The sequence below is a fragment of the Rhinolophus hipposideros genome (genome assembly GCF_964194185.1).
Source record: "Rhinolophus hipposideros genome assembly, chromosome: 15".
Taxonomy (NCBI): domain Eukaryota; kingdom Metazoa; phylum Chordata; class Mammalia; order Chiroptera; family Rhinolophidae; genus Rhinolophus; species Rhinolophus hipposideros.
The window spans coordinates 5,143,030-5,169,820 of record NC_138061.1 but is presented as its reverse complement, the minus strand read 5'-3'; the positions used below and the strand labels follow the sequence as shown (position 1 = coordinate 5,169,820).

The following is a 26,791-nucleotide window of genomic DNA, read 5'->3' as shown; positions in this document are numbered from 1 at the left end:
TGAATGTGGGCTCTCCCAGAGGTCCAGTCCAGCCTGGCCACAAAGAATCATCTGAAGGGAGCTGAGAAAGGACCCCTAGACCCCGTTGCTCACATTCAATACATGTTTCTTTACCACTTTTCATTTTAAACAAGAAAACAAGGCATTCGACCCCCATTCCTCTCCCTTTTCAACTTCTAGATATTAGAGATATGCTACCAGTCAGAGTTCTCCTAGTTCTCCACATTCTGCTCATGTTCTAACAACAGCCACATATTCCAAATTTTGTGGAAGATTGAGAACAACTTTTTAAATCCAAATATAGCCCTTTGCCTTGACCATCATCATAAAGCATTCTCAACTGTTATCTACTTCTGCATGCTCAGCAAGAAATAAACGCATCCTGCTTTTCCAGAGAGGTCTCCACAGGAAGATGGGATGTTATCACAAGAAGATGCCAGAGATGCCACAGAGATCCGATGAGCTCATGCAGGGACCGGGGCAGCACAAACACCGCTCATTATCTACACTCAGCCCATCTCTGGTCCTGGGAGGAATATACACTCGGAGAGAACACGAAGGACAACTGGTTCCCAGAGAAATGCCTCAAATTCTTTGTATTCTTTATTCAGGAAAAGCAGGGGGTCTTGACAAATCTGCTCTCTTAAGAGAACACTTTTACACCTAACTGTAAGATGCCCCTGGTTCCTTTTTTCTGAAACTATCTGAAAACAGTAAAGCAATGCACAAAAAGGAGCAAAACTCTATCTTTGAGGAAAACTTATGACCCCAAACAAATACATGTGAAAGGGGTGCAAAGTGTCCAGCAGGCTAGGGGAGGAAAGACCAGGAGAAGGACCGCCTGCTGTAGCCAACCTGGCAGAGCACAGAGGGGAAGACCATCTACTTGTGCTTGGAACAGGAGGGGACAGCAAGCAGATAACAAGTGTCAGGGGGGCTGAACAACCAGTCGTCCAGACGGGCCCAGCCATCTGTGCAATCCTGGAGCAGGGGTGGGGGCGGGGCGGGGGAGAACCGGGAAGAGTCTTTTCTGAAAGCAGGGAAGTCAGATAAGCATCATGCCCTTCAAAGCCCTCTGTCCCATGGCTCCCGTGAGGCAGGCAACTTGGAGCTGGCCCTGAGCACTGGCCTGGCTTTTCCCCCAACTGCTTTGCAACAAGGGGTTTCCAGGAAGAACTCCCTTCCTTTAAAGAGGAGTTTAGACACACTAAATAAAACTAGTGAAAGAAAAAGGACAAAAGGAACCATGATAAACAAGAGGCAAATTAAGAACCCACCATGAAAAAATGTATACATAAGGAAATGAAAAGGGAGCTGGTAAAAATCAGGAGAAAGAGGGAAGAAAAGAGTAAAACAGTGATGAAAACCCAGGGCCAAGATAGCACTGAACCCACTCAAGGCTATGGGGGGCCTGCTTGAAAGAGTTCAGGGGGGTAGACAGCAAATGAAGATAAAGACCACAGACGGTATTACTTAAGGGAGCTGAGCAAATAGTAAAGATAGAAAAAAATACCCAGTTGTTTTTTTTAATACCCAGATTTAATTTGCAAAAAGAGTCAAATCCATGTAGGAAGGGGCACAGTACTTCTCTGGGGGAAATGCATCAGACTCTTCAGTGTTAAGACAGAACTGAGTAAAGCTACCGAACTTCAAGGATACAGTATCATGAGTGTTATCCGGACCCAAAAGTCACTCACAAAAATCAAAGAAAAAACTAGCTTCTGATTTCTCCAGGGCAGACAGAGGAAGCACGCGTAAGAGTTTCAGGGAAGGAAAGTGTGATCCATTAATTTTATGCCCAAACTGTCACTGAAAAAATAAACAGCCAAAGGTCTTTGAATATGCAAAAATTCAGAGAATATACTTCCCAAGAGCTCTTCTGCAAGGAATTACAGCAGAATGGACTTCGGCCAGCCTGGAAAGGAATGGATAGTTGGCAAAAAAGGTTGTCAGTGAGCATTGAATCCTTTCAGTGTAGACTCAAGGCTAACAAAATTGTGGGGCTTATGGCTACAAAACACAATGTAAATGTTATAAACCATAATTGCACGGATGCTATGGAACTAGCCCAAGTCGGGAGGTGGACCTTCCATTTCCAGTAACATGGCAGGGTCTCAGCTCCCACTCCCCACATGAGAACGCAGGACATGGTGAGGCCAAAAAGGAACACCCACGGAGCCATGGGTAGGGGAGTCATACCACTGTATTCTCGCTGGTGGCTGGTTGGAGACACAGGAAGCCGGAGCCACACGATTCGCAGCCTGCCATCCACTTCTCTGCCAACCAACCCCACTTGTTAACTGCAATCCGCGCTTGCTAGCTCAGCCACGGCAGTTATATCAGTGGCTAATGGCCAGTTAGTCACAGCGGATGGCCATCTTCTACGCGAGCCGCACCTCTCCGTGTGAGGCTGAGAGCCTGGAAATTGCTCTCTGGGACTCTGTCCCCATATTGGGTTATTTTGACCTACCGTCTCTCTAAAACCACTAAAAGTGTTGGATAAAATATATTTACATTTTTTTTCTCAAAAGCATCAAAGACTTGTAAGGGAGTGAGATGTTATCAGGCCAATATCTCAGTGAAAGAAGCCTAGAAGGTAAGGGGCAGACTGAAGCTGCAGGCATTTGCTAAATTAGGAAAACCTGGGTTTGGGTTTGATACTCTTTTACATTGAGGAATACAGGAACCAAAGGTCAATCCCAGTCTGTTTAATAGAAGACCATTCTCTTCCTGACCTCTTCCTACCCTAAACTGGACTCTGCAAAGCACTAAACCTCAGGTAAGAATGTTCTAGAAGTAAATGCATATACTGCCTATTCCCCGGAGATTGCAAGGAGGGTTTCCTGGTGCTGGGCAGACAGAGGTTGGAAAGTAAACCTGTAACTGCAAATCACTCCTGAGGCCCAGAAGCTGAAATCACATCACCTGGGTAGCTCAGTAAGCTCGGAGCCAGTTAAATGTGTCTACAGCTGGCACTGTTCCTGGGCACCGGGCAAAGGCAAATATCTCCTCTCTGGAGGGACGCACCTTCATCCGAGACCCCACAGAGCTCCCAGATAGTTTTCCAGAAAAATGAGCAGCTCACAGTAAAAAATAACAAAGCACGTGAAAAAGCAAGGACTCGTGAGTGAGAAGCAATCAAAGCCTCAGAAGTAACTTGCCCAAAGACTTGATTTTGGATTATTGGAGCAAATTTTCTTACTGCGATTAAAGAAACAAAAGACAAGCCAGCATATTTCAACAAGAGCCAAAGAGAACCTCCAGAAACAAGAAATAAGAGTAAAGCAGTGCTCGCTTTAGCAGCACATAGACTACAATTGGAATGATACAAAGAACATCAGCATGGCCCCCGTGCAAGGATGGCATGCAGGGTTCGTGAAGCATTCTGTATGTTTCCCTGTGATGCACCCTGTGCATGCTTCCCAATAAAAGAAGGAACAAAAAGTAAAACACAGCTGAGTGCAAATTGTGTGAAGCTAAGTATAGTTTAATACCATTTATGTAAATTGAAAAACACAAAATACTACCCTGTTTCCCCGAAAATAAGACCTAGCCAGACAATCAGCTCTAATGCGTCTTTTGGAGCAAAAATTAATATAAGACTAGGTATATAATATAATATAATATAATATAATATAATGTAATACCAGGTCTTATTTTACTATAAGACCACATCTTATATAATATAATATAATGTAATGTAATATAATATAATATAATATAATATAATACCCGGTCTTATATTAATTTTTGCTCCAAAAGACGCATTAGAGCTGATGGTCCGGCTGGGTCTTATTTTCGGGGAAACAGGGTATCTATATCATAATGTGAGAGACTAAAGGATTATGAGAAATCATGAAGAAAAAGATTAAGAATACATTACACATTTTTAAAAACTTAATTACAAAGTCAAGGACAATCTAGGGCAAGATTTGCAAACATATTATAGACAAATGACTGGCAACTTTAACTATAGAAAATACGTACCTATACTTACACCCCAAAAATCTATACACAGTAGAAAAGGCAATTTACAGAGAAGACAATTCATAGCAGACTAAATTAATTCATATGAAAAATGTTTAGCCTTGCTAGTAATGAATGTCCACCTATCATATTATCAGTTAAAACATGATGGTAGTGTTGGTGTGGGGTGAGTAAAATGGACACTTTCAGATGCAGTTGATACAAGTGTGACCTGATGTGACCTTTCTGGAAAGGAACTTGGCAACATGCATCAGATGCAAACACCCTCAACCCTGGGCAGGTGAAGGGCCGCTCTCTTCTTCCTGGGAGTGTCCCAGAAATGGAGGCCCCGTGTAAGGACACAGCTGTGGTCATCAGGTTCCATTCCAGCCCCGTCTGGGCTGGGGCCTCAGGGCTGGACATTCCATTTATCACTCAGATAACTAGAATGGAATATAAATCCTAAAATCAATCTCCATAGACATTGGAATTCCGTACGTGACGACGGGGGCAACACGGATCAATGAGGAAGGTGCTGGAAAAACAGGCTACTTGAAGAAAAAAAAAATTAAGCTAAATCCTGGCCTTCCAGCATGCATCCAGATAAATTCCAGGTGAATTAAGAATTAAATGTAAAAAACAAAACCATAGAAAACACAGGCATATACCATGTTTCCCTGAAAATAAGACCTAGCTGGACAATCAGCTCTAATGCATCTTTTGGAGCAAATATTAATATAAGACCCGGTCTTATTTTACTGTAATATAAGACCGGGTCTTTAATGTAATGTAATGTAATGTAATGTAATGTAATGTAATGTAATGTAATGTAATGTAATGTAATATAATATAATATAATATAATATAACATAATATAATATAATATAATATAAGACCAGGTCTTATAAAATGTATATTTTATAAAATGTAATGTAATATAATATAATACCTAGTCTTATATTATAGTAAAATAAAACCAGGTCTTATATTAATTTTTCCTCCAAAAGACGCATTACAACTGATTGTCTGGCTAGGTCTTATTTTCGGGGAAACAGGGTATCTGAAGTCTAAATAGGTGTGTAACATAGAAAAGCATAGAACTAACATTGGTAATATAAATGTGCGTGAATTTTCCCATATTTAAAAAATGAACAGCAAGAAAAATAATTTCATTAAAAAAAAAGAAAAATAATTTCAATTTTAAGACTATTTAAAAAATAAATATTGAAACACTACAAATTAGAACCAATGAGCACCACTAATGCAGTATTTAGAGGAAATTCCTAGACTTACATGCTTATATTAATAAAATAAAGTCTGAATAAAAATGAAATAAGGGTCTAAGAAGTTAGAAAAACAAAATAAACATAAAGAAAAAAGGAAAAGGGAAATGGTAAGATAAAAGAAGAAAATAATTAGAAAAATGGAACAATTAAGCATTATTTAGCTAAGACTTATTACACACAGACATTCTAATAATGTTAGGTATTTTAATTTAATTATCACAAAGTCCAGTGAGGCAGTTTACTTCAAATATGTAGAGGGGCGATTAAAGTAATAGTTCCATGGTCTAATGGTAATAAAAGGGCTTGGGGTGGAGCTGAGAATAAACCAGATAAATCTAATAAAGAAAACATAGAACCAATAAGTACACAAATACAGTAAGTGGTGTTGAGGATTATTTACGTGGTCATCTAGAAAAGTAAAGTTGGATTCCTACTCCATTTTATACACTAAAGTAAACAGCAGATGGATCAAATATTTAAATGTGAAAAAAGAGCACGGAAGTAACAGAAATAGAAAAATATAACCTCTGACCTTCATACATGTAAAAAACATGGCAAAGGAAATGACAAGGCAGTTCACAAAACAGGAAAAGAAAAATGGATCTGAGACCGGTTAAAAGATCCTCCACCTCATTTTTAGGAAGAAAAATATAGATACCATTTTTTTCCCAATTATCATATTAGCAAAGAAGAAAACTGAACACATTGTGTTGGTGCTGACGGGGGTGGGGGGGCAGAAATTGGGACTTGAGAGGCAGGTCTGCCTCGCCCATCAGATTTCCCCACATGCATGGCCCTGGACAGCAATGGTGCACCCAGGAATGCTCAGGCATGGGCCCGAGGTGCACAGGCAAGACAGTGCCTGCTTGAAGCGACACATGATTGGAGAGAACCCTGATGGCCATCAGGAAGGGACAGGTTAGACAATTTATGGGATGTCTCTCCAATGAGATCCTGCACAGCCAGGGAGAAGAATGAGGTGGATCTGCATAGAATGGATACGGAAAAGCCAAAGTGGGAAAAATACATCGTCGCTAAAATCTGAATTCAAAATTAGGACCTAAGAGAAACAAGAGTGACAGCAAGTTGCTGAAGATGGGCGATGGGCAGATAAGATTTCATTGGTATTTTGCTCTCTAATTCTGAGTTTGACAATCTCCAAATTTTCCATATTCGCTCGCTCTGCAGAGAAAAACAGGTGGCATTGACTTTTCACCATGTTCCAAGTTGTATTTTCCAAAGGCCTAGTAACAGCAGTCGCTTCTGGGAAGGGAGCCTACTTGCAGGGGTGGGAGGCAGACTGTTTTCTGAATGCACAGTTGAAATGTTTAATTATAGGCATACGTTACCCATGACAAAATATAAAGGTAAACTACGAAGCATCTGTTTTTTCATGTACAATTTGTGTTTATAGTCACAGAAGTGAGTGGAAAACCAACACTCCTTTGAATACTGTAATCACTTGAGTAATTTCCTGCTGAAGTTATTTTTCTCCAGGGAGATATGGGTGCTGCCCCATGCAACAGACATCAGATGGGTTTGTCACGTGAGTAATTATGTACGGTAGAAGACCAAAGAAATTTCTGTTACAGTTTCTGGAAGTCCTGGGCAGGTGGCAGGGAAAAGTTAGCAGGAGTCCGAGACCTTCGTAGCTACATTTTAGATTTACAGGAGGAAGTGACTCAAATTTTTATTAACCCATGACTCATTAAATGTAATGGCCCCATAGAGAATAACTGATATTGTGAAGAGGCTTATTTGTTAGTATTTTAAAAATTCACATCAATTCAGCATATTTCCTACATGTCCACTGTGTTCAAGGGATGGGACTTAGGTATGTCTGGAGATGATTAGCTCCGTCTGTGCCTTCTGAAATGGGGCAGAATCAGGTAAGTCCACGCCAAACAGCAGGTGAGCGAGGAGACCTATGGGAAGACGTGGTCTTGGAGAACGCCTGAGAAAAAGGCTGAGATCTGGAAAGCAGAGAGCAGGCATGAAGGACACGTTTCGGCACTTTCTTTACAATCACTAGCTTTTGGTTTGCCTGTAGCAATGAAGGGCTTTATAAAGATCACTTTTCTTCTATTTTATCTCACTTCCCTGAGAGACCATGTTGACAGCAAGTGGATTTCCTTTTCTCATTATGTGTTGGCATTTCTGATGAGCAGGCACCGAAATCCTCAGGTTTCCAGACTCTGGGAGTGCTGGTTTAAATATTAGGCACCCACAAAGGTCAGAAGGGTGCAGGTCCCCATTCATTCAAATGCTAAACTCCTGCTGAAGAGGACTTTGAAAGTCTGGGCTCCACCTCGGGGCAAATGGCTGTCACTGGATTGCTCTAAAATCCTGGTCTAAGGTAACGTAATTAATTTGTTTTGCTCACATTCTCATCTGGACAAAGGTTTGATGAGTAGCTGTTGTTTACCAATAGCAGCCCATGTCAATCGGTCATCCCACTTTGTGAGGGTCCAGGGAAGGAGGGGAATTTGGACCTCCTTGAAATAGATCCCCATCCCCATCCGTGGTTACCTAAGCAAAGTCTGATTGCCCTGCAGTGTTTCCTTAGTCAGCAGAGACTGCACAGTCTTGCTTTACAAGATACAGTGTGGTGTATGTTCTACACAGAGAAGGTGTTGCTTAGGAGAAATGACGCGTGTCAGAAACACCGACTGAAAGTCTCCACTTCTACAGAAAACGCCCAGAGCTTCCTTCATGTACGATGCCACAGATATTCCAAGTTCAACCCCACTGCTGCTGTGGTTCTGAACGAGAGCTGGTTCCAAGAAAGACCCATGAAGACAAGGATGATGGGAGCATGCATGTTACAAGCAGAAGAAAAGAGAAACACAGGATTCTCTTGTTACAGACTTGAATTGAAAACTCCTCCCACCCCTCATCACCTGTGGGGTGCATCTGTGGCAAAAAGGGGGAAATGACTGATTGCTGAGGTGTGAACTATACCATCCATAAGCGTCTTCATCACATTTTCCTCTTGCCTTCCTTCCATCCATCCTGCCGAGCACGCATCTGTGTTAGGACTTCAGGTAGAGAACGAGGGTTTGAACCCTGCGTCTTCCACCTCTGGGGCCCTCACTAGCTGTTTGACCTTGCTGTGCCTTGTTCCCTCCTCTGTAAAATGCTTGTATCTGCTTCCCGGGCTCCTTGGGAGGGTCAGAAATGCCTGTGAAGGGCCCAGTAGTAACGGCCACCTCATTGGTGCTGTAAATGTTTGCTATTTTCTGACAATTCAAAACACAACTAGAAGCTCCTTCTACCAAAAAAACCCACCTCCAAAACACAAAGTATATTCATATGCCTTTTGGTTATAAGAATAAAAATAGAAATGAATCCTGCCATTGTTGTTTTCCTGAAGTTTCTGCAGTGCCGATAAGAAGAGCTAGAAATGGGGCTGAGGAATATTCTCATGGCCTGTCAGCTTTTTCAGGAAGGGGCTTTGATTCAGCAAAAGTCAACCTCAGAGACGTACTCAGTTATCCTTTTTCGCTTCCTATTGTTCTACTAAAGAAGCTAATCTAACTGGAAAAACAATCTTAGTCAGTTCAGTATTATATTCACTGATAAGCTTGAACGGAGGAAAAACCACTTCCTAAGATTTTCCAGGAAACTAAGGGCTTACAAAAATAAACAAAAACAATGCTAAGCCAAATCTGACCACACAGCAGAGTGTACAGTTCAACTGCCATCTTATGGGGCAAACCTTAAAAAACAAAAGAACAACAACAAAAACAGATAAATGCGGAGAGAGCGACAGTTTCATGAAGTTTTTACTCCTCAGAAGATGGCCCGTCTCTGAGTTAAAGGGACCCCCTACACTCCATCTAGAATCAGGGCACAATTCAGTGTTAAAGAGACCCCCTACACTCCATCTAGAATCAGGGCACAATTCAGTGTGACAGCAGAAAATTGCATTTCGATCTGCTACTTCTTAGCACAGCCTTTTCTCAACATAATTTTCTGTGAGCAGAGAAATCTATCTTAGATGTGACATTGAACATGTTTTTATTTAAACCTTAAATGAATTAAGCCAATTAATCAGAATAAACTGCATAAAGGATTTCAGTTGGATATGTCTTAGAAATCTAATGAAAACCCCCAAAGAGTTAGTCCCTTGCTTCCCCTTTCTCTTCCAGGAATAAAGTTACATACACTGGTACTTGGCAGTTAAGAATATCTCCTGAGTGTCCTCATGTTTTCTAGTTGTTTGAGTCACATTTATTTTTAAGTTCAAATTTAGTAACTTGACATCTTCTCTCATAGGACAGTAGCACACACCGCGCAGGCCCAAACCCTGGGCATCTCTGTGTTTCAGCTGCGGCCTGCCATCTCCTACCCTGGACTTTCTCTCCAGGCTGCCGTCTGGGCCCTCCTTAGCATCTCGGCCCGGACTCTGTGGGATGTCGTGCTCTCCCTGGACATCTGCCCTTAGTCTGTCATTCTCCAACCACCTCGGGACTGACACGAGGTTGTAATGGTGAGCACACTTCACTGAAGGTTTAAGGACGTCATAAAGGAACCTTAAACCTGTTACGAAAAGAAAAACGTAACACTCCGTGTCCCACGTGACTCTCCCTTGAGTCCACGGCTAACCCAGGTTTCCGGGCCCCCCTTCCTCCCTAGAAGTCAAGTCAGCCGACTTCACAAACGATGTCTAAAGTCAAGGCAGTTGATCCTTTCACTCTGTCACACACAGCTCCTGAAGTCCCCTCTCCCGCTTCCTTCCCCACGCCTCGGGGAGCCTGCCACCTGAGGTTGGTCTTCCCAAGGAGATCCTTTCAGAATTCTGCTCAAGATACAAGCTTGTTAGGCACCTGTATGTCCCCCCATTAATACAGATTATTCTTTTTATTTTAAAAATCATCAAAGAGTAAATTTGACTTTTTCGGGGGTGCTTGAAATCAGAGAAAAACAACATAAGATATTTTAAGATCAACCATCACCAGAGAGTCTCTCAACCCCCCTGGGATCTATCTGCAGCCACCCCTTTCTATTCTTTCCCTTCCAGAGTCTGAGATGGACTCTACCCAGCAGCAGTAGGTGCAGGAAAACTCCCCTGGTGCTTCTGAAGTGGCTTATAATATGCAAATGTATGCAAATTGGCGGAGCTCCCCATCTCAGTGCAGGTCCCAGATCCACTCATAGAGGTCAGGGCAGAGCATAGGGGGCTGAAAGCAGGACTGCACTGGAGCATTAGGGAGACAAAAATCTTGACTACAGAAGAAATACACAAGTAACAGACCATGGAGACACTGAAACTGTTAAAAGATTTTGCTGACCTTGGTTCAATCTTCAATTCAAATAGAGACTGCAGCCAAGAGATCATGAGCAGGCTGCGACTTGGAAGGGCAGCAATGGAAGAATTAGGGAAGGTCAACCAGGCTAAAGATGTGTCATGAGAGACCCAGGCTAAGGCCATCCACACCCTTGCCTTCCCAATTACTAAGTATGGATACGAATGTTGGACTGTGAAGAAAGCTGATAGGAAAACGATTGATTCATTTGATATCTGTCCTCCAGGGAGACCCTGGAATGCCAGAAAGACAAACAAGTACATCCTCATGCAAATTAAGCCTGAAACATCACTGGAGGCCAAAAGACAAAACTGAAGCTGTCCCACTTGGGGCACATCAAGAGAAGGCAGGGTTCCTTGGAAAAGACAATAATGCTGGGAAAAACAGGAGCCAGTAAGCACAGAGGGAGACCCAAGATGAGATGGATGGACTCCATAAAAGAAGTCACAGGCATGAATCTACAGGGGCTGAACAGGGCTGTGGGACAGGGCATTGTGGATGTCACTCATTCATGGCATCGCCAGAAGTTGGAGCTGACTCAACGGTGTATAACACACACCCAGAGAAGGCGTCCTGTGACGCCCCTTGGCTGAGCACAATTGTAGGTGATCACGCACCGGTGAGCTTTTTTATTTTTATTTTTTCATCATTGTACTATTCTTTTCTCAAGCCCACACTTGGCCTTTCCTGCTCAGCTTGTCGTTGGCGCGACCTTGGCAGCACTCAGCTCCCAGCTAGATGAATACAATGAATTATTTTCCCCTAAAATAGCTGACAGGATGAAAAGGAAGTTAAAGGTTGCTTCCTTGATCAAGGCTGAGAAGTTACGTTGAGAAGTTCGAATTCCTCAGGTCATTTCGCCATGAAGCAAACAGTAGGCTTGGGAAGGTACATTTGTGGACAGGAGAGGGAGTTCCTTCGCCTGTCCTTGATTTAAAAAATCAAACAAAGCATCTGATGGAAAGGTCACATGTTTTCTATAAAGAACTCACTTACTTTTGAGATGGGAGATTGACTCACATTGTAGCGTTTATGACAGTGTTTTCCTTCCGGAAAGTGTGGATGGTATATTGGTGTGTTGGTCGTGTTGTGTGGGGCAGGGCACGGGGCGGGGGCTGTAAAGTACAAAATATCAGTGCTGCCGAACAAGAGCCACCTCCAAATATTCGCCACACCTGCAGGGAATTAATTCCAGTTCCCTCTGTGTGATGGGGGAGAAAGCGTAAGCTTAATCTATGTCAGATGTCTCGGAACAGCTCCAGATAGACACCAGCCTGGAGTGAGAAATGTGGATTTTTCAGTCACTAATGTTTAAAGGGTAACATTTCCTTAATTTCAGAAAACAGAATGAAGGCCTTTTTGAGGGCCTGCTTTAAAGGAAGTCTTAAAGGAGTCACTTCTATAGGCATTCACGGCTGGTGGGAAAAAGGACACCAGCGAGTACAAATGTCTTTCGTCAGATCACACGGTCTGTCAGGGGCAGTCCCAGTGCGCAGACATGTTGCTTAAAGGGAGACATAAAAAAGCTCAGGGTAATGGAATCCGAGGGGAAGGGGCTTACAGGTTTTGTGGCTATCTGAAACCTGCATGCAAAATATGAGCATGGGTGCATTTTCTGAGGGTTCACAGCTTTCATCAGATTCTCAAATAAGTCCATAACCCAGAAAAGTTTATGAGGTGCCCACTGCCTTCCACCCATGTAAATCCAAGCCAGGTTAGAAAAACAAATGCCAAAGAACTGTCAATCGCTGACAAAATAAACAGAAGAAATTAAGAGTGGGTCTTCACTGATACTGAAATGGGAGGGGACTCAGTAAGCACAGAAAGCAATGGGGGAATTCACAAGAGATAAATAGATATCACACCCAAAACGGGAATTCCTTTTCCACGAAAAACATCATCAATAAAATTAAAAGACAAACGAGGGATCAGGTTTACAATAAATTACTGCAAAAGGGTAGATATTCTTAATCTGTTAAAAAAATAAACTCTTACAAACCAGGAAGGAAACTCTCTCACAAATTGAAAAAAATCAGCAAAGGATAGGAACACACAAGTCACAGAACAACTGAGTGAAAGGCAGCTGTACACTGGAGCAGCTCGGCACCTGCTCACGTCAGCCCACTCTCCACTCCTGGTCTAGTGCTTTCACAGTAAGAGCTTGAAATTGGCCACTGGTGGGAGTTTTCACAGCAGAGAAATCACCTATAAATCAGGGCTTAGAAACAAATTTTTTTGACAGCCAGTTTACCAGCACACCATCGGTTAACAGATGTATGAGAAACAGTTCAAGGGTAGCAGTAATCAAAGAAATACAAAGAGAAATGAGGTTTGGACAAGGTGGAATAAGCAAATTTTACCCTATTCCTCCTGCTAATTACAACAAGAAAATCTGGCGAAAATTCATAAAGCAACTGACCAAGACTCCGGAAGTTTGTGAAAAGTAAGTAGACTGGTGAAGGACTCCAGAATTCCAGGACCTCCTCAGCAGTGAGCTCTTGTTTTTCATTTTTGCCTTTTCTATACTTTGGCCTGGACTTTGGAAAGCACCCCCCGACCCCCAATCTGGAAAGGACAATGGCAGCAGACAAAAACCAAAAGGCCCAAGGAAAGCTTGCTATCTCCAGCAAAAAGACCAGGAGAAGGGTCACTCAGTAGATGAGAAACATTTTGACTATACCTGACCTTACTCTACCTCCAGGTAAACACCAGAAAAAAGGCACGCCCCTGCTCCTCCTCACTGGGCAGCCCAGCCTGGAGAGGGGACAGTCCTGCTAGCTCTCCCTGTTGTAACACATCCTTTCCCTGGAACAGACACTGTGGGCAGAACTTTCAGGAGATTTCTCATCACCATGGGGGCCAGAAGGAAGTGGAACAACGTTTTCAAATGTTGAAAGAAGAAAACAGTCAACCCAGAATTCTACATCCAGTGAAAAAGATCCTTCAGAAATAAAGGTGAAATAAAAGACATTTTCAGATGAAGAAAAATGAAGAGAATTTGTTGCCAGGAGACCTGCTTTACCAGCATAGCTAAAGGAAGTTTTTTAGACAAAAATGAAATAACAGAAGGAAACTTGGAATATCAGGAGTGAAGAAAGAATGGAAAGAGTGAACGTATGAGTAGATGTAGTGGACTATTCTTAAGTTTTAAAAGTTATGCTGGATGGTTGAAAACAAAAATGACAACCTCTGAAGTGATTCTCAATGTACAAAATGGTAATACTTAAGAACCTATATCACAAAGGGAGAATGAAAAAGGGACCTAAAAGATGGTAAAGTGTTTACATTCCACTTGAAGTGATAAAATATTGATATTAGTAGACTGTGCTAAATATACACATATATTGTAATCTGTAGAGCAGCAATTTTTAATCAGCAGTGATTTTTGTCCCCTGGGGGACATCTGGCAATGTTTGGAAACATGATTACTCATGCTGCTGCCATCTAGTTGGTAGAAACCAAGATGTCACTAAATATTCTATGATACAACAGGGCAGTCCCACACGGCAAAGATTTATCCAGTCCAAAATGGCAATAATGCTGAGGTTGAGAAACCCTGCCCTAGAATAACCATACAAAAAACTACATAAAGACAAATCAACGTGGAATACTAAAAAATTTTCAACGAACCCATAGGCATTCAGAGAAGAGCACTATAAAACAAAACCAGGGGAACAAAAACAATATGAAACTAGTAGACATAAATTCTAACATATCAATAATTGCATTAAATGTAAATGGTATAAACACACCTCTTAAAAGACACGGACTGACAGAATGATGAAAAGATATATGACCCAACTATATGCTGTCTCTGAGAAACTCATTTCAAATAAAATGACATAGGTCGGTTAAAAGTGAAAAGATGGCAAAAGCCATAGATTGCAAACACAAGTCAAAAGAAAACGGAAATGGATATATTACTATGACATAAAGTATATTTTAGAACAGAGTTAAGTACCAGAGCTAAAGAAGGACATGACATAATGATGAAAGGGTGAATTCCCCAAGGAGACACAATAATCTAATTGTGTATATCACAAACAACAGAGCTTCAAAACACATGAAGCTAAACTGATGAACTAAAAGGAGACAGATAATACAGTTGGAAATTTCAACATTTCCTTTCAGTAACCGATAGAACCACTAGACAGAAAAAAACAAACAAACAAACAAACAAAAACAAAAGCCCCAAGACTTTGTGTGTGTGTGTCAAACTGGCAAAGGTTTGAAATGTTAATAGTAGGTGAGACAGATGCTGTCTAATAACACGGGAACATGAATGTATGTAAGAGTCCCGAAAGTTTAGTCCAGTTCATGTATTAAGAGGCTTAAAATGGTTTCAGCTCAATATTTTCACTTTCAGGAATCTCTCCTAAAGGACTAATCAAAGTGGTCCGAAATTTACCTGTCTAGTCCTTCATAACAGACCTATTTATAATAGCCAAAATCAGAGACATCCAAACGTGCCCGCTAATTGACAAGTAGTTCAAAAAGTATTCCATACACATGTATAGTGCTATCGTGAAGATAACATTTTTAAGAATTTGTAATCCCGTGGCACATGGCAAAAAGTATATAAAGCAATGTACATACAGAATAATCTAAATTATGTTAAGAATACACATGTAATAGTATGTATACAAAAATTACTAGAAGAAAATATGACAATGATAGCCATAAAAACAAATTCCCAGTGATGATCTCTTTGTGCTTTTCATTTGCTTGGTTTTGCCTTTCCCTCCCCCTCAAGTTTGCTATTGTGAAATGATGTCATGTTCGTGGTCATAACAAATAGGAACTGTGATTTCCCAAAACAGCATCAAAATGAGAAGATATACGCAAAGCGTCTAATACAGTGCTGCGTCTGGTATGGAGAAACTCAACAGGTTGTGAAATTTTTATAAATAATTTGAAACTGAAAAATAGTAGGCAGCTATACCCATCATCATTCCCGAAGTGCCCATCTCTGTTTTATTGTCCAGGCCTAATTATTAATAGTGCCCCTGCAATTCCCAAAAGTGTCACGGCTAGGACGATAATTGCATGGGCACCCTCACTCATCTGAATATAGAAATACAACTAGTAATAACTTAAAAAGATTACATTATTACTATACACCAAGCACTGTACTAGATGCTTTTCATAGCTTATCTCGGTTAACCACCCGAGGAGCTTATAGAGGCACCGAGAAGTTGAACAACTTGTCCAAGTTCGTGCATTAGCAAATAGCAGAGTCTGGACTTGAACTACATCCCTCAAATGACAAGCTGCAGGCGTACCTGGGCCTGCCTAAATGCAGGGTTGGCAGGCAGGGGTCTGGCGGGGACGCTGGGTGCACGAGGAGCCTGGTGGAGAGGCGGGAGCACTCGCTGAGGCCAGCTGGGCTGAGGGAGGTCAAGGGCTTTGAGGGGCCGGCTGATGTCCACGTTCTGACACTGTGGCAGTCTCTTGGGATTATCCTGCAGGGTCAAAACAAAAAGCCATGACAGGTGGGTCTCAAAAGTACATGTAATCCCTTCAGGAAAAAGCAGTGCTGACTATGCTGCTGACGGGGAGGTGGGGTGAGTAGCAAGAAATCAAGGCGTTATCGGCAGGGAATCTATCATTACTTATTTACACCTCACAATGCTAACACCCCGCCCCCACCCCATCAATCTGAGAGTGATCTATTTCTGTTTGGACTTTAGAAACTGGTTTAATTCATTCACAAATAGGCTCAAGGCCCCTGAGGAAGTGCCAAGTATGAAGACAGAACATCTCTTGAGGGAAATATGCAGAAGAGTTGGGAAAATAAGACATCATTCAATGCACACAAGGTTCACGAGAACGCAGGAAAACCCCCGGGGAAGGGGAGTGGGGGCTTCTGGAAGGCCGGGGTGAGGTCCGGGGCCTGCGGCTGGAGGGTCTTCTCCGGCAGGGTGCCCTCGTTTCAGTGGCAGATGAGAACACACCAGCATGAGCCTGTGCTCCAGCCCCCGTCTCCCCCTTCCTTCCTCTTTTCTTCCTTTCTTCCTAAAAATAGCTTTATTGAGGTAAACTTCACAGGTGATTAATTGCACATTTAAAATGTACAACTTGGTCAATTCTGACATATGTCCACACCCAGGAAACCATCACATAAGCAAGATAATGAACAAATCAACCACCCCCAAAAGATTTGCCCCTGCACTTCATTTCCCCTTCCCTGTCACTATTGATTTGCCTTCTAGAATTAGTTTGCATTTTCTAGACTTTTATAGAAATGGAATCACAGTGTACATATTCATTTTTTGTCTGGCTTCTTTCACTGGGCATCATTATGTCAAGGTTCATCGGTGGTGTTGCGCATGTCAACAGGCCACTCCTTCTCATTGCTGAGTAGCGTTGCACTGTGTAAATATACCAAAGTTTGTTTACCCTTTTACCTACCGATGGATATTTTGGTCACTTCCCGTTTGTGGCTTTCAGAAATAAAGCTGTCCTTGCTAAATTCCCACGTTTGGGGATGAAAGGCGGCAACACTTATCGGGAATAACAGCCTTGTCTTCGGGTCCCAACCCTCTACACTCTAGCTCAAGGGAGATAAACTAGCTTTGTGCCTACTAAATATGTGATGACGATTCAAAAAACACTTTGTCGTTTCTTGACACCAACACCATTCATTTACTGCTATAATCTGGACTCCCGTTGGATGAATTCACCATTCAAGAACTCTCAGGGATGCATCAAAAACACCGGTGGAGAAACTCAATATGAGGGTGATCCCCGTAATAATTCACCAGCGTAGCAGGAAAGGTGCAAGACAGTAGAGGGCCAGGAGGTACTGTGGTTTAAGGATCCCACTCTTTGAAACCGGAGTGACAGCTTCCGCAGCCCAGGGCTGGAAGACCCTGGACTCAACCAAGGGCTCAGTGTAACTCTTAGAAATACATTGGGAGTGACAGTGGCCCAAAGAACTCCCCCGAAACCAGTCGGTGGCATTCTGAAACCACAGGAGGGTCCCAGCCTCAAGAACACGCTTGGGTAGCCGTCCCCGGGGCCTCCTGGGACTTTGGCCGGTCTAGGTGACTGGAGGGATCCCAGCTCTCAACATACCATCGACCACAGCACACCGGGGACGCTGCCTGCCCCAACAGGACCTAGTAGGGCTTCCATGGGGCACTGCAAGCGTCCTCCTGGCCTGGGCCATCCCCTCAATAAGCCTTTGCTGAGCCAAGTGTGCTGGTGAGCATTTCATGGGAAGTCTCCAGGATCTGTTCCTACTCGAGCAAAACCCATGTCTTTGTGCCCATTAACTTCTTGTGCTGTTCCACACTGACCTTGGGCGTGTTGGAATGTGGCGGCTTCCTCATCAGGCCTTTGCTGAGGTGGGTGAGGTGAGCTTGACGGGGCTGGGAGCCGCTGGATGCCCGGGAAGGGTGCACACACCTGCAATGTAACCACATCCACGCTCACCCAGGGCGTTTCCCCTCTGGGTGACTTAACTTTTCCTGTTTGTTCACCGTAACACTCAACACACATTTACTTATTTCTAACTCAATGTGAGTAAACACGCAAAGGTAAAATTACCTAACACTATTACAAGATTAACAATAAATATTGATTTTGTTTTTCTCCCCAAAGCCACTATTCTGTGAAATTAGTTCTCGCAATCCATAGAAACAAGGCTTTGTGACAGCTGGGGGACGTTTTGTATAAAGCTGGCATTTCAGCAAAACTGTCTTTGAATATATTCGAATCAAAAGTTAACCCATCTGATGAAAATATCTTTAACCTCCCATGTCTTATAAAAGTTACTAGGGCAGGGGTGGGGGAAATACATCCCTGAGATTCATCAACACCCTGCTTATTTAAGCAGCAAATAGTTTCAAGGGAAACTAAAGGAGGCCGCGAATCTGGCAGAAATTTAAAAAACCCAAAATACCAGTTTTACTCTCCAGAAAATCTGACCTCTTCTTTGCTAAGGAAAGCGAAGTGAGAGCAGTTGGTTGTACATTCTTTCAACTGCCATTTCTTGAAAAGATGACCCAAACCCAGGGTACCTTAGCTTTTCAATGGCTGTTTTCTTATCTGTAAACAGCAGTTGTATCAATGTCTTCCTTTTGAGATACACCGCAAATCCAGCAGCGAGCAGACACAGGGTGGTCACCAGAATGCCTACAGTTAAACCTTGGTTATCTGAAACAAAAACACATTCGACTCAGGGATGGAGGCAGTTATCATGAAATATGGGAAGTATCACATTGTGACATTTACGGCCAAGTGGACTTTGAAGGAAGGAACAAAAATGAAGGGAGTGAACCTCTGAATGCTGTTCAGAGGTCATGTTTGAGGTTCAGTCTATGCAGCCATCATTCATTTCTGACAACTCTGCGACTTGCAAACAGGATCGTCGTTTGGGTGGTGGGACCACAGCCCTGGTCACTCAGGGCCCCCAAGCATGACAATAGCAGGGAATGGTGGCCGCCGGGAGCCATCGTTAAAATCCCATCAGAATTAAAGCAGTTCCCAAACCGAATCCCTTCCAGCTCCCATCACAAATGTGCTCCTCCAGGCTCCTTCCTCCTCTCAGTCTTCAGCGTTGGAGTCTGTTCTATTATTATATGTTTTTGTATTTCTTTAGGCCAAGACTCCTTATGTCTGGATACTGTTAAATTAGAAGATGAAAAGAAAAAAGGAAAACTCATAGCTTAAACAAAATGCCCATAGGATTTGTTCTGTTCTGTCCGGGACTTAATATCCAGTTTGGGGGTACACCCCTTTCTCTGGGAGGATGCGGTTTATTTTCTCCATGGAAACATCCCCTGTGATTTGATCCCATTTTTGACACTGAGACTCCCTCCAGGGTGGGGGAAGGAAGGGAAGATCAAACCGTCCTGGCTGGTTTCTACCGCAGCTGTGGGCCAGTGCTGTCTGGGGAGGACTCGAGATGCCAGGGGCTTTATCGGCAGTTTCCACGGGACTGTGAGCTCCCGAGAGCACAGGTCCCATTCACTGGTCTCTGTTTTCCCCGCCAGCGATGATCAGGGTGTGCCTCACAGAGTAGGTGCACAGCCGTCCTTTCAGGCTGCTGCTGCTGGTCCTGGAGGTGACTCCATAACCCCTGTCTCTCACCCCTGTCTCCGATCAGAGTGGCAGTGGTCCCCCTCCAGAGAGTAATGACTCACACCTTCTCTGTTTCTGGACTTTGTCCCTAACTGACAAGTGCTATCAGGGACGTGTCTTAGCCAAAGGAAGACAATCAACATGGGACAGTCTCGATTCTCTTGTTAGTGTTGCTGGAAGAGCGTTGCTTCTGGTGTCCTGGCCAAACGCCCTTCTTTGCAGGCTGTGAGCCAGCAGTCGAGGGGCTCTGGCCTGAGTGCCCTTGTCTCTTAACAAAGCTAATTAAAAAGTGAGCAGCAAGAGCCTGAATCTTAATTTCCAATTCCCTAAAATCCACCCCTAAGTCTTTAACTGAATGTGCTGTGTCGCCAGGCTACCTGATCCCATGAGTGGCAGTGCCATCCGTCCAGCTGCTCAAGGCACAAACCAGGGCAGCATGGGGACTCCATCCCTTTGCCCCCTTGACCCTCATCTAGCACAAGCACTGTGTCTGTAGATCCTGCCCCCTCCCTTCCACATCCACCCATCGATCCACTTTTCTGAGTTTCACTGTCACCCTCTCCCATCTGCCACTCTACATCTGCTTGATGTCTCACCAGGACCTAGAAAAGTGGCTGGCACATGGCATATGCTCGAGAAGTACTTGCTTCATAAATGACTGAGCCATGGGCAGGCCGGGGAGTGGAGGGCCAAGGGGCCGCCAGGCAAGGGGCATGGCCCCACCTGGCACAGCTGTTTTTGTATGTGGTTGGGGGAGGTATCTAAACACACTGTCTTTTATGAAATGATGGCAGTTGTAGATGGAGTTAGGCTCTTCAGTTTTCGTTTCTTTAAATGTTCTTACTTGGTACAATGAAGAATGAGTGACTCTGTGGGTTCCCTGACTTTTTGGAAACCTCCCAACCTGAGTTCCATGGGTCACGTGTCCACACGGAAGACAGACCCAGAACGTGGGGCCCCTCTTGCCATCATCTCCAACTCCTTCAAACGCCATTGTCTCACTTGAGTGCGGATGGAATGGGGGGCAAGTTCCCGACCCATTAAAAACTAAAACCATGGTATTTTTGTACAACAGACACTTAAAGCCACATTAAAAAATGAAGTTGCAGCAAGAAACCAGTCACCAAGGCTGAGACGTCAGTGAGGGAAGGGGGACCCGGGGCCAGGCTTTGTTCCCACCTCTGGGATGGATGCTCACTAGAGGGCAAGACTCTCTAGTTCTTTTTGTATCTGCTTGGGGGCCTGGCCAGAGAGAGCCGAAACCTGGGGCTTCCTCATGACACCGCCCTACAGATGTGCCTGCTAGGTGGGCCCGTCCATCCTGAGCCTGCAGTGTGGTGTCTGTTCCCATGGAAGCTATGGCAAAGCCACCGATTCAATACTGCCAGGACTTGGGGACAGGGTGATGTCCTCTCTAGTGTGAGTGTCATGGGGGCTCAGGTGAGCACTCAGGTGGCAACACAAGTGGGCTCGGTAAAGTCCCACGGGCTCCCGCATCCCCAGCTGCGCCCAGTGTTGGCTCATTGCACCTTTTTGCCATGCTTCTTTCACTTTAAATGGGGCACCATTCAGACTTGCCCCTTCCCTGCCTGACAGGAGCTCAGGGAAGAGAGTACTGCATTAGGGGACTGTTTCTCAGTTTCACCCGAGGAGAAAAGACCGAGTGCTCAAGCATAGCTGCTATTATGAACTTCTTTGGGTAGACAGACTTGTGTCTCAACCGTAGCTGTTGACTTTGGGCTGGTTACTTAACTTCCCTGAGCCTGTGGTCCTTTATGTGTAAGGAAAGAACAACACCGACTTCAGAGTGGTGCACGGACTCGAGCAGATAACGCGTATAAGATGCCATGCGTGGTGCCTGCGCACCGCTGCTCACTAAGCAGAAGCCACTGCTGCTGCTGCTGGGACCACTCCTGTCATGGCAGAGGAGGGTGTCTTCCTAGTAAGAGTTTCAAAAGGCATTAAACTTCACGCCTCGTGGCCCCAGTACGCAGAGGCTGGCCTTGCCAAAGTCCTTTGATCAGGCAATGAAGTTCATACCCATTTGGCAGAGTGCTGTAGACATGACCTCAGCTAAGAGAACTATCACAGGCTCAAGACTGGCAGACTAGGTGTCTTAGCCAGAGCAGAGTGAGGGGTCTTGGAAAAGAGCAGGTGAGGACACGGAGAGGCCTCGGGCTGTGTCAGGCCCACGTGGAGTGCCCCCCACACCAGTGGCTGGTGAACCCTCTGTCTTCCTTGACCCGCCCCCCGCCCCCCTAGCTTCTACTGTCCCCATAGCTCAGCGCCCACCCCGGGGAGGCACTGTGTCCACCTACCTGCTTGCCGGATGGGGCCGCTGTCTGTACTTCCGCCGAAGCCAAACTTGTCACAGAAGGGGGGGGCCCAGTGGGCCTCGCAGTGGCAGTTCTTCCTGTTGTTACACACCTTTCAGGGCAGCAGGGGAGAAGGACACGCAGAGGGAGGTAGGGTTAGGGCACACCGTCCACCTGGGGCGGCAGGGAGCCTCGGAGCCCTCATCTGAATCACCTCCTGCCTCACTTGCTTCAAAGGGGATGGACAGTCAGGACAGCCTGTGTGCTAAGTGAGAAGGGACATTTGTACGAAGCTGAAGCTAAGCAGATTAGTTGCCACGTGGCACAGCGTGTGCTGAATGGTTTCCTCGAAGAGGCTGCTGATCTGCCGCCCACGGGATTCAGGCGCATCCTGCCCACACCGCCCTGCACCGTCTCCGCGGCAACCTTGAGTCATGTGTCCTCCGGCAGCTGGCGGCCAGGAGACTGTACCCCCAACACTCCACTTGGAGTGCTGCTCGTGAGCCCTGTCTCCCGAGAGCTGGGCTGTGGTCAGGTTACTTGTCACCAAGTCGTGGCAGCTGCCCCATCACCCAGAGAATGTGGGTCTCTCCTGTCCCACGTGTGGATGGGACCCCAGGGATGCTGGAGAGTGAGACGTCCAGGGTCCTGACCCAGCATGACTACTAGCCAGTCATGTAGCCTCGGACGTGTAACCTCGGACGTATAACCTCGGACGTGTAACCTTGGACGTGTCGCCACCCCCACTTGAGCCTGGGCTTCTTCATCAGTCAAATAAAACAGCTGCACTAGGTCGTCTCTTAAAGCCATTAGAAAGAAATCTGTGATCCGGTGAAGACAGAAAGATTCCACTTCCCACTGACAGTCAGTCACAGGCACACCGGAGGTGGCACTGTCATCCTTCATGGTTCTAGCACAATAGTAAGTTTATGAAAACCCCATAATTCTATGTTAGAATCACTGGCGAGTGTCTGCCAGTTTTAAAAATAGAATTTGGAGCATGATTTCTGCAGAAAAGGTTTCAGAAAAACAAATGAACCACTGGCACGGCTAATCAAGATTAATATGAGTCCATTGGAAGTAATTAAGCCCATCAGGAAAAATAAATTATGTTTTAAACAATTAAGAGTCCTCTTCGCCCCTAAAAGATTCTCTGAACTAAAATAACAGCTTTCTTGAGTCGAAACCCATTGTATGTGATTTTTAAGGCTACATGGTCAGGATGTTCTGTCTTCTTTGTTTTAATTTCTTTTGGAAGTATTTCAGTTCAGACCCATATTCTGAACCTTGGTTGTAAAACCGACATAGCTCTGTTTGGAATGTTATTGCAAAACTCTTCATGAAGGAAGGTTAGTTTTAAAATTATTCTGAAGATGACACAGTCCTTTTTTAAAAAAAAATCACAGAATGCTAATTTGAAAGATAATCACTCCCGATCTGATTTTCCTTGTTAAATAAAAATCGCTTTTGTTATGCCACATAAAGGTCAAAGAAAATAAACGTCTAGAGAGGAAAATACTGAGAAGACATCGCTCTGTTTTTTTAAAAAGTTATGGATTGCGAAAATCGCCACAGATAAATGACGTAGTGCTTCCTTTGTTCTGGACTGGATATAAAAAGGCCGTTCAGCCCACTCACCCCTCTGCTGTGACACTGCCTTGCGCACTCGTGAACACCAAACACACTGACATTTTGACATCGACGATTGAGGCAAATCTACAGAAGGAGGACAACATAGTAAATTTCTTAGTACTTCCACAAGCGCACACACATGCATATGTCTGCGTATTTAAACAGAGAAAGCAAAGGCAGGTTTCGGAAAACTATGTGCTTGCGGTTAATGTGGACACAGCAGAGTGAGGCATTTTTCACTGGACTCAGACATAGATCCTAACGCTTGGCTCCAAACTCAGCACATTTCAGGACTCCAATCAATGTGAATACTACTGAGTTATTTTACACTTTCATGGCCTTTGATATGGTTTCAGTCGATTCTGAAATTACAATGACTGATTTTCTCGTGATTTTTGTTTAGAGCCTGCAATGAGATCTACGTATTTCAGCATTCTATTTTTCTCCATTAAAAGATACAGGAGTGGATGAAATAGACTAGTCTTTACCGTGGGGCCTGTCTAGACGCCAAGAATTCAGGGTCCAGGAATATTTGAAGGGAGATACCGAAATATGGGAACTTTTCCAAACTACTGACGGACAAGTACTGTCATCAATGACATAAACCATCAACAGAAATGCTCAGCAGAGGGAAACAGACGGTTCCCCTTGTATTTATCAAGCCTTTGTGGAGGCAGTCATTTGCTAAATGACATTGGGCTGGTGGAATTTCATTTCGAAGGTGCATAATATCCTCCAGACTCAAGGGAGCAGGCCCTTTATCTCCCATAAGGTGCTACAGATTAGTGGAGTCAAAAGAGGACAAGTCTAATTCTTCGATTGCAAAAGCATTTTTAATCAAGTAGCATCTTCCTATGGGACGTTCACCATCTGATCAACAGCTCGTGGAAGGCACGATCAACGCCCTTTGATGAAAGTGCCCCCCCCCACCCCCAGGGCCGGTGGTCATCTTGGCCAAGAGGATTGTCACATGCCAGCTGATAAAAGAAACTGAGGATGCAATGAACACGCCAGGGCCTGAGTCAGCATCGTATATAAAGGTGTGCTCTCCTCTGAACCCACGGGCAAGGCGAGAGACGGCTTTCTCAGAGCCCAGTGAGCCTCGGAAACGGAGATCAAAGCACATTCAAGCTTGCGTGTGGAAGAACAGACTCACTGATAAACTGAGCCCTTGGAATTTCAGTGTTCAGCTGCACCTGCCCTGACTGTTCCGATGACAGTTTTAGAAACGAGTGTCATTCTAACATCAAGGCCTGAGTATAAGCTGATGTGTGTGGTTAAGGAGACATCCAGAAGGTATAACATGTTTCACGTAGCATCCTATTGCCTCAAGGACAAAGCATTTACGGCTGAGGGTGTCTGGTGGGAAGGGGGGTGGGTGGTGGGAATTCCCGTCTTGGGAACTCTGCTATAGGAGCTGTCTGTGTAGCTTTCTACTCTGTGACCTCCACGTTAGTGAGTGATTGCGTAAGCATTTTGAAAATGGGGTCCTGAGAAAAGCATGTAGAGGTTAATCTCATCTTCTTTCCTAAAACATTTTATTAACTTGCTGTCATTTAGTCTGATGAGAAAGTTTGGTGAGAAGAAGGGTCACGTGGCAGAACGTGAAAATCTCAATTTCTTTCTTTTTTTTTTCCTTCATTTTTGACTTTATTTCTAAACTCTCAAATACTCCTGTCTACCTTTTGCCCTGATTTCCAAAAGTACTCACTGTCAGCTTTAAGCTTATCCTATCTCTTCCTCTCTCCTATGCGCTCTGCGGGGTCTCTGAAAATACACTCAACTTCCCGTTCTGTCCAGGTGAGAACAAGCCCCCTAGAACTCTGTGCCAAAGACCAAGGCCGCATTTCCAAAAACAATATAATATGCTGCAGCATTTCCTTCCAAAGTAATTTCCTGGCTGGAAAGCCTCATGACACCCAGAGAGGAGAAATGACTTATTAACACTAAAGAGCCGAGAAAACAAGCTTGATTTTCCTGAGTCTGCATCTCAGTGGTCAGCCCAGGATCTAGGATTTATTGACTTTTTCTTCTAGGTGCAAAGAACCGGATTCCAGACACAAAGTTCTGAGAAGAAATGGATTTAGGAAAACAAACCAACCTCCTACCTCAGTGCTTGGCTAAGACACTGCTCAATGGGCCCCCTTCCAGACTGATATTTAAGATGCAAGCAAGCATCGCACTTTGGGGTCTTACTTTGCCATCCGCACACTTTGTGCCGGCAAGGACCAGCCCTGGGTCCGGCATGTCATCGCCCAGGTACACGTGGGTCCCGCGGCACAGGATCCGACCTCCTTCCTGCAGTGGGATATTCGTTTCTATGGAAACGGCATTGGTACCAATGACTGGCCGGCTGGCTCCTCCTTGACACTGGATTTTCCCACATTTAGCATCTCTGGAAGGGCGAGAACAAACAGTCCCCCAAGAGGGGAAATTTGGGACCAGCCCTAAGCAACATGTGATGTTCCTCACGAGGGCTCGATCGGGACACAGATTCCATACCTCAGCTCGCATTTGGCGAAGGAACTCTTGGAGTCTTTGCCGCAGTTGCCGTAAGGGTCACCTGCAGAGTTGACTCTCTCAAAGCAGATCCCAGGAGCAGGTTTAGCACCTGGAAGGGAAGCAGAGCAGCACGGTGACCTCCTGCAAGTGGGTTCACTGTTTTTCTTTGAACAGCACTGGGGTTTGGGTTAAGAGCAGCGCTCTGCGTCCTGCCTCTCGGCTGACTCATGATAGGAGCCGGTGGGCGGAAGCCTAACCTCTGCTCTCTCTCCATTGCACAGCTCAGGCCCGTGGCATGTGCAGCCTCTCAGGAGATGAGGCCTGGCTGTGTGGCCAGACCCGACACGCCCAGGAGGGAGGTGGCTGGCTGGCTGCAGGAAAAGGGGGGATCTTCCTTCCTTGGACGACAGCCCCCGCAGTTCCGGTGAGAAAACGCAAGCTCATGCAGGCGCCAAGGAGTCATGATGACTCATGTGGGGAAACAATGAGAGAGGGAGCAAACAAGAACGAGAACGCAGAGCTCTCACACACGTTTTCAGCCCCATGAAGCCCCCTGTGTTTGCAAGGCAGAGGTTCCTCTCAGAGGCCACGACTAAATCCCTATAGTCATTCTGGACAGCAGGACACTGTCCAGGAGACAGGGATGTGGGAGCCAGAGCTCTGGAAAGGGTCATTTTTAGCATATAATTGGGTT

The 26,791-nt window shown here is 44.7% G+C and overlaps 1 protein-coding gene across 1 annotated transcript in view; it reads right to left on the bottom strand.

Annotated features, from left to right (window-relative positions):
* The window catches only part of ADAM12 (ADAM metallopeptidase domain 12), a 325,340-nt gene that overhangs the window by 10,253 nt on the left and 288,296 nt on the right, over positions 1-26,791 (bottom strand). The window contains exons 15-21 of the mRNA XM_081074714.1: positions 26,098-26,206; positions 25,792-25,990; positions 23,602-23,679; positions 21,967-22,075; positions 18,586-18,721; positions 17,863-17,971; positions 15,844-16,023 (exon numbers count right to left, since the gene is read on the bottom strand). Coding sequence (XP_080930840.1) covers positions 15,844-16,023; positions 17,863-17,971; positions 18,586-18,721; positions 21,967-22,075; positions 23,602-23,679; positions 25,792-25,990; positions 26,098-26,206 — 920 coding nt within the window. The remainder of the gene's footprint in view (positions 1-15,843; positions 16,024-17,862; positions 17,972-18,585; positions 18,722-21,966; positions 22,076-23,601; positions 23,680-25,791; positions 25,991-26,097; positions 26,207-26,791) is intronic.